The sequence below is a fragment of the Ranitomeya variabilis genome, chromosome 2, assembly GCF_051348905.1.
Source record: "Ranitomeya variabilis isolate aRanVar5 chromosome 2, aRanVar5.hap1, whole genome shotgun sequence".
NCBI classification, from domain to species: domain Eukaryota; kingdom Metazoa; phylum Chordata; class Amphibia; order Anura; family Dendrobatidae; genus Ranitomeya; species Ranitomeya variabilis.
The window spans coordinates 356,620,263-356,635,855 of NC_135233.1; the positions used below are offsets into that span (position 1 = coordinate 356,620,263).

Below are 15,593 nucleotides of genomic sequence, written 5' to 3' on the forward strand. Positions count from 1 at the left end.
TAAATATACGTGGAGCGCCCCCACTGCCGCAGGGCCGAGGGGTACCCGGTACCGGCCTCTCTGTCTCAGTTCTGGGGTTGTCACAGTGGCTAGACCCGGCCCGTGACATTGCTGAGGGGCGTCCAATGAAGGTGGAGAGTGATGCTGTTGTGGTGTGGTGTCGGTCGCAGTAAATAACAAGGACACCAGGTTGCAGTCTCTTTACCTCTGTACTGAAGGCTTCCAGATCTTCAGTCCGAAATACGGTTAACCGGGCTGCGTGAGTCCAGCCGGTCCGATGGCACCTCCAGAGTTCCCTTTGCAGGTGGAAATCTGTGCCTACCTTCTAGCACTTGTGTGTTGTAGTCCTTCCCTGCTGTGCTTACGGGATAGTCCTCACAACTGTTGTGTCTGTTTCTGAAGTTCCCTCACAACTCGATTATGATGTTCTGTTTCGTCCCCCAGATGATATGGCTAGGACGCACCCGTATGACGGGTAGGCTTGGAGGTCTTCCGGGACCCTAGAGTCACCCCTCTCCAGATGTTGCCCCCTGTGTCTGCTTAGGTGATGTTGGGTGAGACAGCCCGCCTATAACTGACTGTCCTGCCGTAGGTTTGAAGTAAGGCCTGGAGCTCAATACTTCCTCGGCGTTCCGGCCACCGGCTACGCGCCTCAGTAGGATGTTGCCTCGTCTTACAGCACGACTCCTACTGGTGTTTCTCCTTGTTGCGTTGATCTCGTTTCTCACTCAGCACAATAAACCTCGCTTCTTGTCCTTTCTTGGGGTACCGCCGTGATGAAGTGCAGGCGCGGTCCCGTAACGTTCTTTCTGTTCACTAGGCCTCTGTCAGGATCCCACCCCTGACAGGGACCCCCCTGAATCTTCCCCTGCAACACCCTCTGCCACAAGATGTTGCCTGGTTCCAACCCAGTCAGCTTCTCTCTAACTTCCTATCTAACCCCCAGTTTTACCAGATTGTGAGGAGTGGCCTAATACATAGCACCCTTAGCTCCCCCTGGAGGCCAGACTGCGAAGTGTATTGGTGTCTGTGATACCTGGTCAGGTGAACTCCTTCAGTGCCATCAGACGTACTATAGCACCCCTTAGCGGCGGAGCGTCAGTACTGCAATGACTAGGACTCTGGGGCGCTGCATACGCAATTTTTTTAGCCAATAGAAATTTGTGGGGATTTTTTTTCATCGCTTTTATGGGACATATCAACTGCAGACTCAGGGTAATTACTGATAAATAGTGATGTTTCCATAGCACAACACGTTTTGTGCCAGTCGCACAACTGCTAAATAAATATTAGCTATTTAAGAAATAGACGAGTTATATTATTTAGCACTCAGCTTTTAAAAAGGATTGTACTATATACTGGTGTAACAGCCCAGGTAACCGGTTGTTACCGTGATTTTGCCTTCTTTTCAGGGAGGGTGATGTCATGCCTGGAGGCAAGGAGGCAAGGAGGATTCCCTTTAACAGGTAATACACCTACATGCAACACATTCTGAATCCAGGCCAGAAGGGGGAGCTCTGAGCCCGGATTCAGGGGAGCTTCCCAATATATATACATTCTGGTATGGAGGTGGAGTTAGTTAGTTGGTCCAAGGAGACCATAAGAGAAAGAAGTCTGTAGCAGACAGTGAATGAGCTACAGACTACAGGACCTCGCCTAAGAGCCCGAGAAGAAAGACTTACAAACCTCACCTGGGAAAGGGATCCAACATTGCCTGCAGGACAACAGGACCGCATCAACACCTGTTCTTGGCACCCTGGACTGTGGCAGTATACAATCAGTAAACCAGGTAAAGGGACTGCAACCCTGTGTCCTCCATTTATTTCCAGCACCACACCATCCTTGCCAAATAACCGGGAGCCCTGGGGACCCAGCTTCACCAGTGGGAAGTGGTACCATCTTTGCTTCAGTACCATCACCCTCAGAGGACCCCTTTAAGCAGCGTTGGTCACTCCTTACCGAGTACCACAGGTGACGTCACAAACTTTTATTATTTTCCCTTTAAAGACTATCTCTTTTACATGGGTGCCCAGGGCCACGGAGCTGCTCTCTGCCACCGTGACCACCCCTTTAGTGACGACCGGACCCGGAACCAAGTACCCCTAGGCCCTGGCGGGTGTTCCACTGGCACTGAGGAATATTATTTAGAAGTAAAAAAATGTATAGGCTGCTACACAGGAATATTATGTAGCTCCAAAAAATTGTTTTTTTAAATGCTGGTACTAACTAATATTATTTGCCTCTAAAAAGAGCTGATTTGTAGATTATGGTAGTGGAACAATGCCTGTCTATCTCTCTCTAATCCCATAGTCTGTTCAGAATCCTAAAATATACAACACACAATGCAAAATAGCAGAGATCTCCAGCATGTACTTGCAATGATGATGTGAACTGTTAATACCCAGGTGCCTGCCTTTTACTATCTTCGTAGTAAATCTCTCTAGGGCTGGCGTCACACTTTGCGTAGGAAAATACGGTCTGTTTTTTACAGGCGTAACACGCAGAAATGTTCCTGAACAGTGATCCTTATTCAACGCGCGGATGCAATTTGTTTTCTCTAAAAATTATCCGTATGGCATCCGTATGGCGTTCGTATGGTGAGATTTTCTCACCGGCTTGCAAAATGGACATAGAATGGATCCATGGGCTCAAATATTCGTGAAAACATATATACAGTCTATATATATTGTGATATATGTGATGCAGTAACCCCTGTAACAGGTAGGGGGCGCTGCATGATCTCCCCAGTATGCGCTTGGAGGCGTGATGGTGTAGAGAGAAAGTTTGGCAGGATTGTAAATGGCCAATATGTGTGTTGCAGAGGAGGTTACTCTGCACTGTCAATCTGAGTGTAAGTTGGTGTGCTGGGACCTGTAGTCCCTCAGGAGTTTGTGTTATGTGTGTAGTTCTCATGGGAGATTGGCAGGGCTAGTCATGAGAGATGGGAGGGTCAGACTAGCCACACACACACACTCCCACCCAGGGGAGTGGTTACCAGTATGTAACGTGACCAGGGTGTGGGTCAGTGTTCATTGTGAGCTCCCTGTGTTTGGAGCTGAGAGGTGTGTCCGGTAGGTCCTGTGTGGTTCCTGTGTATGGACCTGACCGGTGAAGGTGCTGGATCGTCCTAGGAATGACTAGGGTCCTGTGAGCACCTGGAACCGAGGAACCTGATGTATGGATGGTGCTGGATTGTCCTAGGAATGACTAGGGTCCTGCAAGCACCTGAGATGGTTGGTGCTGGATTGTCCTAGGAATGACTAGGGTCCTGCAAGCACCTGAGACGGTCAGTGTTGGATTGTCCTAGGAATGACTAGGGTCCTGCAAGCACCTGAGACCGTGAGACTTGGCTTCGGGTGGCCTGGGTATTGGACGTTCCCGGCTGGGGAAGGACGTCCTGAAGAATACCCGGACTAGGCCACCAGGCAGGGTCCTGGCTACCTGGGTGTTGGGAGGTCCTGCGACGAGGACCGGATCCCTGAATAGCACGAGGTGAGGACCGGGATCTGCGGAGCCAGGGACAGTTACTGTGTGGGGAAGCTGGAGTCCTTCGGTGAGGTCTGGACTGACTACTGGGTGCCGTCCAATACCCAGGCCACCCGAAGCCAAGTCTCACGGTCTCAGGTGCTTGCAGGACCCTAGTCATTCCTAGGACAATCCAACACCGACCGTCTCAGGTGCTTGCAGGACCCTAGTCATTCCTAGAACAATCCAGCACCAACCATCTCAGGTGCTTGCAGGACCCTAGTCATTCCTAGGACAATCCAGCACCATCCATACATCAGGTTCCTCGGTTCCAGGTGCTCACAGGACCCTAGTCATTCCTAGGACGATCCAGCACCTTCACCGGTCAGGTCCATACACAGGAACCACACAGGACCTACCGGACACACCTCTCAGCTCCAAACACAGGGAGCTCACAACGAACACTGACCCACACCCTGGTCACGTTACATACTGGTAACCACTCCCCTGCCCTCCCATGAGAACTACACACATAACACAAACTCCTGAGGGACTACAGGTCCCAGGAGACCAACTTACACTCAGATTGACAGTGCAGAGTAACCTCCTCTGCAACACACATATTGGCCATTTACAATCCTGCCAAACTTTCTCTCTACACCATCACGCCTCCAAGCGCATACTGGGGAGATCATGCAGCGCCCCCTACCTGTTACAGGGGTTACTGCATCACATATATCACAATATATATATATATATATATATATATATATATATCAGTGAGACATATATATATATATATATATATATATATATATATATATATATATATATATATATATATATATATATATATATATATATATATATATTTAGATTTCATACAGCGCTAGATAGCTTAAAAGCCAGCAATTCAATTGCCGGCTTTTGCTATCTCCTTATCAAACCCGACAGGATATGAGACATGGTTTACATACAGTAAACCATTTCATACCCCTTATTTTTTTACATATTCCTCACTAATAATGTCAGAAGTGTCTGTGTGCAAAATTTGGGGGCTCTAGGTGTAAAAATAAAGGGTTAAATCACAGAATAAACTGGTGTGGGCTCCCGCGCAATTTTCTCTGTCAGAGTGGGAAAGCCAGTGACTGAGAGCAGATATTGATAGCCTAGAGAGGGACCATGGTTAGTGCGCTCCCTACTAAAAACATCTTCCCCAAGCCACCCCAGAAAAGGCACATCTGTAAGATGCGCCTATTCTGGCACTTAGCCACTCTCTTCACACTCCCGAGTAGGATATGGGGTAATAAAGGGTTAATGTAAGGTGACATTAAGCCTGGCTAATAATGGAGAGATGTCAATAAGACACCTATCCTTTATTAATCCAATAGTAGTAAAGGGTTAATAATAAAAACACACATTATGTATAAAGTATGTTGTAGAAATAAATACACACATGGGGTTTTAAAATCTTTATCATACGCTTAATCCACCTGACGACCATCGTTCTGTAAAAAAAAAAAAAAAAAGCAACAATATCCCATACCTCTCCAGCGTGCAGTCATGTCCCATGCTGTAAATCCATCTGAAGGGGTTAAATAAATTTACAACCAGGAGCCTGCTAATGCAGCTGTTGCTCCTGTTTGTAAAAACTGGGGAATGAATGGAATGCAGGGCACCGTAGCATCATAGACTTGCGGTGATGTGCCCCCTGCTGGCATAAACTCATATGAACTCTAGCGTGGGAATTTTTCTGAATATTTTCTCACGCTAGCGTTCATATGAGTTTATGCCACCAGGGGGAGCATCACCGAAAGTCTACCTTGTCTCATATCCTGTCGAGTTTGATAAGGAGACAGCAAAAGCTGGCAATTGAATTACCGGCTTTTAAGCTATCTAGCGCTGTATGAAATATATATATATATATTTATATATATATATATATATATATATATATATATATATATATATATACCTATTCTATGTGCAGACATTTATTTTATCCATTCTATTCTAACTAGTGTTGAGCATTCCGATACTGCAAATATCGGGTATCGGCCGATATTCGCTGTATCGGAATTCCGATACCGAGTTCCGATATTTTTGCGATATCGGAATCGGAAGTTCCCAGTGTATGGTTCCCAGGGTCTGGAGGAGAGGAGACTCTCCTTCAGGCCCTGGGATCCATATTCATGTAAAAAATAAAGAATACAAATTAAAAATATGGATATACTCACCCCTCCGGCGGACCCTGGACCTTAGCGGTGTAACCGGCAGCCTCCGTTCCTAAGAATGCAGTGAGTGTAGGATCTGCGATGACGTCGCAGCTTGTGATTGGTCGCGTGAGCGGTCACATGAGTGGTCACGCGACCAATCACAAGCCGCGACGTCATCGGAGGTCATTCACTCTGCATTCTTAGGAATGGAGGCAGACGCTTGCAGCGGTGACAGCCAGGGGCCGTCCGAGGGTGAGTATATCCATATTTTTTATTTTTATTCTTTATTTTTCAGACTCTGGGAACCATCCAGGATACCTTCCGATATTTGTGTCCCATTGACTTGTATTGGTATCGGGTATCGGTATCGGCGATATCCGATATTTTTTGGATATCGGCCGATCCAATCCGCTACCGATACTTTTGAATATCGGAAGGTATTGCTCAACACTAATTCTATCCTGTCAGTGTGATTTTACTGTACACCGCACTGAATTACCAGCTTTTCTATAGAACACAGCTGCGTATTTCTCGCAAGTCACACTGATGGTCCATGTGTAATTTCTTGCCCCATAGACTTTCATTGGTGGATTTTTTGCGCAATACGATGACAAACGCAGCATGCTGCGATTTTCTCAGTCCGTAAAATATGGCTGCAAAATATATGGCAGATAGGAGATGCCCCATAGAGAATCATTGGTCAGTGTGCAATGCGTAGTTTTTGTGCCTCTCATACGTCCGTAAGACTCTCTAGTGCGACCCTGGCCTAACAAATAACTTACCTTCACACTCAGTAGGTTTTTAAAGAGCTTTTTGGAATCAATAAATCTCTCAATACGCTCCTTTCACTTTCCCTATGCTCAAATTACGCTCTTCCTATGCTGTTTCCGGTTGCAATGTGCGCAAGATGGCGCCGGCAGGGATTAAATATCCCCTATGATGTTGGAAGGCCAGCCAATCACAGTAATGCCACACCAAAGATGGCGCCAGCATTACTGTGATTGGGAAGCCAGCCCAGCATGTTCATTGGCTGCAAATAAAGTGCCAAACATGCTGGGCGGGAAACTCGAATATACCGAGGCGAATAGCAAATTACTCGCCGAGTAACGAATAGCCCAAATAGCATAGTATTCGTGTGAGTAACGAATAGTGCTGAATATATTCACTCGTCATCACTATAGGCAATGCAATTATTTTCTTGTACTTTTACCAAATTTTACCGACTTTTTCCGATTTTAAGAAAAAATGCTCATGTTTTCTATCACAAATTCTAATGTGCCATATTCGTGACAAATTTATGTTTGGCCATCGTTTTCTGAACATATTCGCTCATCTCTAATTATGAGATTAAAATTAATTTATTTGAATCAGGAAAGTAAGGGTACTGTCACACAGTGCAATTTTGATCGCTACGACGGTACGATTCGTGACGTTCTAGCGATATCGTTACGATATCGCAGTGTCTGACATGCTACTGCGATCAGACATCACGCTGAGAATCGTACGTCGTAGCAGATCGTTTGGAACTTTCTTTCGTCGCTTGATCACCCGCTGACATCGCTGGATCGTTGTGTGTGACAGCGATCCAGCGATGTGTTCGCTGGTAACCAGGGTAAACATCGGGTAACTAAGCGCAGGGCCGCGCTTAGTAACCCGATGTTTACCCTGGTTACCAGCGTAAACGTTAAAAAACCAAACAGTACATACTCACATTCCGGTGTCTGTCCCCGGCGTCTCAGCTTCTCTGCACTGTGAGCGCCTGCCGGCCGGAAAGCGAGCACAGCGGTGACGTCTGACGTCACCGCTGTGCTTTCCGGCCGCTGTGCTTACACAGTGCAGAGAAGCTGAGACGCCGGAGGACAGACACCGGAATGTGAGTATGTACTGTTTGTTTTTTTAACGTTTACGCTGGTAACCAGGGTAAACATCGGGTTACTAAGCGCGGCCCTGCGCTTAGTTACCCGATGTTTACCCTGGTTACCCGGGGACTTCGGCATCGCTCCAGCGCCGTGATTGCAAAGTGTGACCGCAGTCTACGACGCTGGAGCGATAATCATACGATGCTGCGACGTCACGGATCGTGCCGTCGTAGCGACGAAAATTGCACTGTGTGACAGTACCCTAACAAACATACATCAAGGCAAGGGCACACGTGCAATTTTATATCACCATGTATAGAAAAAGATTAAATAGATTCCAGAAAATGTATCATAACAAGTTATCCACATAAAATCAGTAGATGCAATTGTACATATGCTGCATAAATTAAACAGAGTGATTTATAGTTGTTATTAATACAGGTTGCATAATGTAATAGAAAAGGGTGCAGCACACATATACCCAGATGTGGTACTGATATAACATTGTATACAGCATATCATTTGACAGGTACCACAATTATCGGAGGAACTGTATTCAGCTACGCATCATCCTGATGCACTTCCCCCACCTGTCCCCTGCTCACATGAACACAGGCATTTGCCTTGGACACCTGACAAAACATTGCTGACATTTATTGTATAATCCAAAATCAGCTGTAATGTGTCCGGCTTTGCACTCTTGTGATTTTTTGGGACATGGTTTAACCTTAGCCCATGGCTGTGATCCCAGATCTTATGTTGATTCAGTTTTTTTATCTTTGGACATTGTGCTAAACTTTAACAACCCCTCCAAGCATTGGCCAGCCGGCCCCGGTGGACATAGTTTTGGCTAGCAGCCTGAGGTAAAAGTAAGGGATGGTAGTAGTTCTTATTTCTTAAAGAGAACCTGTCACTAAATTCATCCTGTCTTCTCTATGTCCCACTACAGTTCATTGATAGGTCTTTCATAAGTGTGCGCATAGGGAGAGACATGTTAGGGTACTGTCACACGCTGCAACTTTCCAACGATCACGACCAGCGATACGACCTGGCCGTGATCGTTGGAAAGTCGTTGTGTGGTCGCTGGGGAGCTGTCACACAGACAGCTCTCCAGCGACCAACGATGCCGAGGTCCCGGGTAACCAGGGTAAACATCGGGTTACTAAGCGCAGGGCCGCGCTTAGTAACCCGATGTTTACCCTGGTTACCAGCATAAAAGTAAAAAAAAAAAAAACGTACATACTCACATTCCGGTGTCCTTCAGGTCCCTTGCCGTCTGCTTCCCGCTCTGACTGAGTGCCGCCGTAAAGTGAAAGCAGATCACAGCGGTGATGTCACCGCTGTGCTCTGCTCCGGCCGGCAGTCAGTCAGAGCGGGAAGCAGACGGAAAGGGACCTGAAGGACACCGGAATGTGAGTATGTATGTTTTTTTTTTTTTTACTTTTACGCTGGTAACCACGGTAAACATCGGGTTACTAAGCGCGGCCCTGCGCTTAGTTACCCGATGTTTACCCTGGTTACAAGCGAACGCATCGCTGGATCGCTGTCACACACAATGATCCAGCGATGACAGCGGGAGATCCAGCGACGAAAGAAAGTTCCAAACGATCTGCTACGACGTACGATTCTCAGCAGGGTCCCTGATCGCTGCTGCGTGTCAGACACTGCGATATCGTATGGATATCGCTAGAACGTCACGGATCGTACCGTCGTAGCGATCAAAGTGCCACTGTGTGACAGTACCCTAAGTCAACTGTTGTGGGGTGGCGAGAAGACAGCAGGGTGCCGGACAGGACTGGTCACTTCTGTCCCTTTATCAGAATAATAAAAACATTCAAAAAGACAAAGATAACTTCTTGGTGACATTTGCATGTATTCGCAATGTTGGTGATAAAAGTGCGATCTACTGTACGTGTATGGTGAGGAGATAACTTTACATTATTGGTGACTGGAGATGCCCAATATCCCAAAAAATGGGGCTACTATTTTGCTGGATTCAAAAGGGCTAGAAATGGTTTAAAAAATATAATTAAAAAATAATATTCACCTCTTCCCAGTCCTCACCTGCTCTTTGCAGTTCACTGTCTAGTTCACACTGGTCCAGTTTCCATCACAGCAGTTCTTTGGTCTTCTTCACAGGTCTTGTCCAGTCTTTAGTACTAAAGGTGCTGATTAGTCACTGGCGAGGTCACGTTCTACGTAATAACATGTCAAAGTCTAGTCAACGCTGGAAGTGTAGAAGACTGGACAAGATCTGTGAAGAAGACAGAAGATCTTTGTTGACTGAAATCTGGACAGGGTGGCAGTGTACTCGGAAGATGCAGTCTAACAGCTCATTAAGACATCTGTGCAAATCAGTCTGCTATTATACCATAGTGCGCAAACTTGCCACAGGTCACCTGACACAAGAGTGACAGATTCATGTCTTTCTATGAGATTGTCTCACTAGAGTTGGAAAATCCACAACCATTCTTTTCAATGCAGGCCAAGATCAGACTGATTTGCATGGATATCTACAGGAGCCCTAAATGTACTGGCACACATCTGATACACTTCAAATCCTATCTGCATATTATTTCTAAGCTGTATTTTTCATGAGTGGCACTATAAATCTCAATAAACTAGGTATTATGTTTTTTGGGGAATGGGGTGGGCAAACACTTAAACAGCAGTACTACAACTTTCATATTTAAAAAAAAAAATACTGACAGGTTTCCTTTAAGACAACATTTGCATCTGTATTTAAAGAAGAAACCCCTTGAAAATCTATGGTTTGGTTTACTACTCTGTTCAAGCTCTGAGGATCTGCCTCTTCATCTAGATAATTAATGAGTTCTCAGGACGCTGAAAGATTCATACTACTATCATGTGACTATAAAATATCAAACTTTTTATTTAAAAATTTAATTGTCCTCTAGGAAATTAATATGTTGGCTCATTCTAATGCCATACACAGTTCTGCCAATGACATATACATCCATGCACAGCATTGGAGCTACTGCTTGACTGTCTATGTTCCGAAGTTGGAAGTCAATAAATGTCTACTATGATAGTTTTATATAAATTGTTATACTTGTAATCCATAATTTCATTTACTAAGGAATATTGTTCAAATGTTTTGCTTACCATAACCCTGGAAAAAATTGTCCAATATAGGTAAGTTTCCCCGGGCACCAAATACTTCTCCTTGATCAATTAGTGCCTCCTTCATTGCCTCATATCCACAGAGAACGACCACTCTCCGAGAACCAAAGTAAAGGGTGTACACTGATCCATATTGAGACCAAAGCTGAAAAATAGGTTACACATCGACATGATTCCAAAATGTAAATAAAATAATCTAAAATGTTCCTTTCCCTAGCTTATGGAGAAATAAAAGCAAGTCACCTTTATGAGAGAGTTAACCATCTCCCCTCTCTTAATGTGTAGCAATGTTCCTACGAGAGGCAGCGGTGTAGGACCAGGAGGAAGGTTACGTTTTCTGTAAAAGGTGTCCCATGTTGAGTAGATGATAATGCAGGTGACCACCAGGATTCCCATCCATGTAATGTCCATGTTCACAGACCTAGAGCTCACACTCACTGCACTCAAATAGCTTTCCTGTCAAAAAAGTGAGAAGAAATACTAAACACATAACTAGGCGGAGACAACAGGATCAGGTTCCACTAGATTTTATATTAACTCCTTATTAACAAGTTATATAATTAGTTTATTTTGGATAAGGATTGTATGTAATACTATCTGCTTTTGCTTTCCTTGTTAACGATTGCAATCAAAATTATTGCACCCTCATTGCAAATTAAGTTGATTAGTAATACTTAGAAAAATTTCTGCTGATTTTAATAAACCAAGCAAAACAATGTAAATAGCTCAACACTAGGGTTGAGCGAAACCCCGGGGAATGAAGGAAATGTAGGTCAATGACCTATAGTTACCTTCAGTCGCAGTGATGCGCCCTCTGCTGGATGTCCTCATGAACTGCAGCCTGGGAACTTTTTCCCACGCTCGACGTCATATGAGGACATCCAGCAGAGGTCGCCTCACCGCGACTGAAGGTAACTATAGGTCATTGACCTACATTTCCTTCATTCCCCGGGGTTTACAGGCACGAGCGAGTGCATTAGCACAGCTCCTGCCTGTAAAATATTTTAACCCCTTCAGATGCATTTACCTCGTGGGACATTACAGATCATCGGAGGGTATGTATATTGTTGGTTTATTATTTTGCAAAGCGAGGGTCTTCAGGTGGATTGAGAGAGCAATAAAATATTAAAACAACCAGTGTGTTTATTTCATTAAAATACTTTTTAATAATGTGTGTGTGTGTTTTTTAACTCTTTCATACAATTGGATTAATAATGGATAGGTGTCATAATTGACACCTCTCCATTATTAATCTGGCTTAATGTCACCTTACAATAGCAAGGTGGCATTAACCCTTCATTACCCCATATCCCACCGCTACACGGGAGTGGGAAGAGAGAGGCCAAGTGCCAGAATTGGCGCATCTTCCAGATGTGCCTTTTCTGGGGTGGCTGGGGGCAGATGTTTGTAGCCAGGGGGGCCAATAACCAAGGACCCTCTCTAGGCTATTAATATCTGCCCTCAGTCACTGGCTTTACCACTCTGGCGGAAAAAAGTTGCGCAGGAGCCCACGCCAATTTTTTCCACGATGTAACCCTTAAATTTAATAGCTACAGCGCCGAAATTTTCCACATACACACTACTAACATTAGTAGTGTGGAATATGCAAAAAAAAGGGGGATATGACATGGTTTACTGTATGTAAACCATGTCTCATATCATGTCGGGTTTAGGCAGGAGAAATGAAAAGCCGGCAATTGAATTACTGGCTTTTCACATATATCGCGCTGAAGTAAATATAAAAATATATAGATTTTCCATTACCTTGCATTGGGTTTCGTGTTTCGGCCGATCCCCGACCCCGACTTTTCAAGAAGATCGGCCGATTTCACTCGACTCGACTTTTGAGAAAGTCGGGTTTCGTGAAACCCGACTCGACCTCAAAAAAGGAAAAGTCGCTCAACCCTACTCAACACAACTAATATAACTGGAGATTTCTCTAATTTCATTACAAAATGTCACTTTGACACTGCAGTCTCAGAATTACTCACCCCTTCATGACAAGCGTCTTTTGTTCTTAGTAGAACACCTCTGGCGGTTATAATCTGCCGCAAATGTTTTGCATAGTCAGACAACAGCTTCTGGTAGCGTTCCTGAGGATTCCTCATGGGCAATGGCATCCACGTTACAAATATTCTTGGGTTTGCATGCATCAGCCACCTTCTTCAAATCCCACCAAAGAATTCCTATGGGGTTCAAGTCAGGCATTTGTGATGACCACTCCAGAATGTTTCAGAGCTTTTTCTGAAATCAAGCCTTGTTGGACTTGGCTATACATTTTTGGATCAATTATCATGTAGCTGTTGTAGAGTTTAACTGGAACCATAAAGAATGAAAGATCTTGGAACATACAGTATATGTTTGATTATTGGCTATATAATGGTCAGAGCTCCTTTTTTTTTCTTAAAGAAAACTTTTACTTAGACATTTTTGCAGCGCCCCAGAGTCCTGGCTCCGCCACTATGGGGAGCTATGGTGCGTCCGATGGCACTGAAGGAGTTCATCTGATCAGGTATCACAGACACCAATACATTTCACAGCCGGGCCTCCGGGGGGAGCTAAGGGTGCTATTCATTAGGCCACTCCCCACCATAGTGGGTAAACTGGGGGTCAGGCAGGAAGTTAGATCAGAAAGCTGACTGGGTTGGAACCAGGCAACACCTTGTGGCAGAGGGTGTTGTAGGGGAAGATACAGTAGGGTCTCTGTCAGGGGTGGGATCCTGACAGAGGCTTGGCAACGAGAACGAACGTAACGGGACCGTGCCTGCTCCGGGTAGCGGCGGTGCCCAAGAAAGGATTAGAAGAGAGATAGATTGTGCTGAGTGAGAAACAGGATCACGCAAAGGAGAAATACCAGTAGGAGTCGTGCTGTAAGACCGAAGCAACATCCTACTGAGGCGCAATACCGGTGGCCGGAACGCCGAGGGAGTAGAACAACATTCAGCTTCAAGCAATACTCCAAACAGCGGCAGGACAGTCAGTCTCAGGCGGGCTGTCTAACTCAAATCACCTATGAAGTCTTGGGAGGCAATTGTGGGAGAGGGGCGTCTCTAGGGTCCCGGAAGAACTCCAGGCCTACCCGTCAAACGGGTGCCGTTCCTACCCGAACCTCAGGGAGGGACAGAGGATTAGCAGAACATCATCTAGTCGAGTTGTGAGGGAACATCAGAAACAGACACAACAGTTGTGGGGTACTTTCCGTAAGCACAGCAGGGAAGGACTACAACACATAGCGCTAGGGGGAAGGCACAGATTTCCTCCTGTGAAGAGAACTCTGGAAGTGTCATTGGACCGGCCGGACTTGCGCAGCCTGGTGAGCCGTATTCTGGATTGAGGACCCAGAGATCTTCAGTAAAGAGGTAAAGAGACTGCAACCTGGTGTCCTCATTATTTATCGCGACCTGCACCCCACAACTGCACCGTTACAACACCACTTATTGCACCGGACGTCCCCCACTGACAGACAGGGCCACGGACCGGGTCTAGCCACCGTGACAACCCCAGGACTGAGATCCCAGAGGCCCGGCTCCGGGTACCCCTCGGCCCTGCGGCGGTGTGGGGGCGCTCCATTTTGATCACTGTTTTTTCATTTTGAATGGAAATCAAGATTATTAAAAAAAAAAAAAAAACTATGAAAATGACATCAATTCTGGTATTTATTTTTCTTTTTTAACATTGGTTACTGGGTAATAAAAATATTATATTTTAAAGTCTGGACTCTTACGGCGAAGCAATACCTAATATGTTCACTAATTTATTAAGAATTGTAAAAATGTGGTGACCCAAATTTTTAGTGTTATTATTTTTTTTACATTTTATAATTAGCACTAAAGGACTTGAACTTGATATTGCTTGTTTTCTGCAAATCTACTTCAATTTTCTTTAACAGGTCCCCAGCCTCCATGACAACCTTTTGACATTGGTCAATAGGGTGACCAAAAAGCCACCCCTCTGTCTCTAACCATTTAGTTGCTGCAGTCGCAATTAATCACAGTATCTAAGGGGTTAAACCGCCGTCAACCTCATTGTATGGAGTGGGTTTAGTTTCAGAGTCCAATTCATAAAATGGGACTGGGCATATGACATGTCTAGAAGGGATTCCAAAATCCTTGTGAGGCGTAATAGGAAAATAAACAGGAATACCTGTATTGCTTTTTGGGGAGAGTTGTGGTCTTCGCTATGTGGTATGACAATAACTTTACTCTATTGGTCAGTATGATTACTGTGATATTAAATTTATTATTTTTTTTATGTTTTCTGTTAAGTTTTCTGTTTCTGTTTTTCAGCTCTGGGCTTTGCTTCCCTCACTCCACTGCGCTAAACTTTGCTGTGCTCCATCTGGGGCTTTGCAGATGGCCGGAATGATTTCATGTGATCTGCTTGGACCTATATAAGGCCTACCAAGACACACACACCTGTGTCTTGATATTAAGACTTATAATTTGTCTGTGCACAGTCATCTGTCTGCATGCGATGTTCGGTACCTCAGTTACCTGTCTGCCTGTGGCTTCCAGTATCTCAGTTACCTGTCTGCTTCTGTTTCCAGTACCCAAGCAAATTGTCTGCTTGCGGCTTTCAGTACTTCTGCAACTTATCTGTCTCATGCATTTAGTACCTCAGTTGCTTGTTTGCCTGCAGCTCTCAGTACCTCAGCTACCTGCCTGCTTGCGGCTTTCAGTACCTCAGTTACCTGTCTGCCTGGGCTTCCAGTATCTCAGTTACCTGTCTACCTGTGGCTTTCAGTACCTCAATTACCTGTCTGCTTGTGTCTTCCAGTACCTCAGCAAATTGTCTACTTGTGGCATTCACTACCTCAACAACTTGTCTGCCTGTTGTATCTAGTACTTCAGTTGCTTGTTTGCCTGCAGCTTCCAGTAACTCAGCTACCTGTTTGCTTGTAGCTTCCAGT

The 15,593-nt window shown here is 45.1% G+C and overlaps 1 protein-coding gene across 1 annotated transcript in view; it reads right to left on the reverse strand.

The window, feature by feature from the left end:
- Positions 1-12,828, reverse strand: part of LOC143805883 (cytochrome P450 2A4-like) — a 196,960-nt gene extending 184,132 nt beyond the window's left edge. Inside the window, exons 1-3 of the mRNA XM_077285623.1 lie at positions 12,676-12,828; positions 10,928-11,140; positions 10,667-10,829 (exon numbers count right to left, since the gene is read on the reverse strand). Of these exons, the coding sequence (XP_077141738.1) occupies positions 10,667-10,829; positions 10,928-11,140; positions 12,676-12,804 (505 nt within the window). The 5' untranslated portion in view covers positions 12,805-12,828. The remainder of the gene's footprint in view (positions 1-10,666; positions 10,830-10,927; positions 11,141-12,675) is intronic.
- Between the last annotated feature and the right edge of the window lie 2,765 nt (positions 12,829-15,593).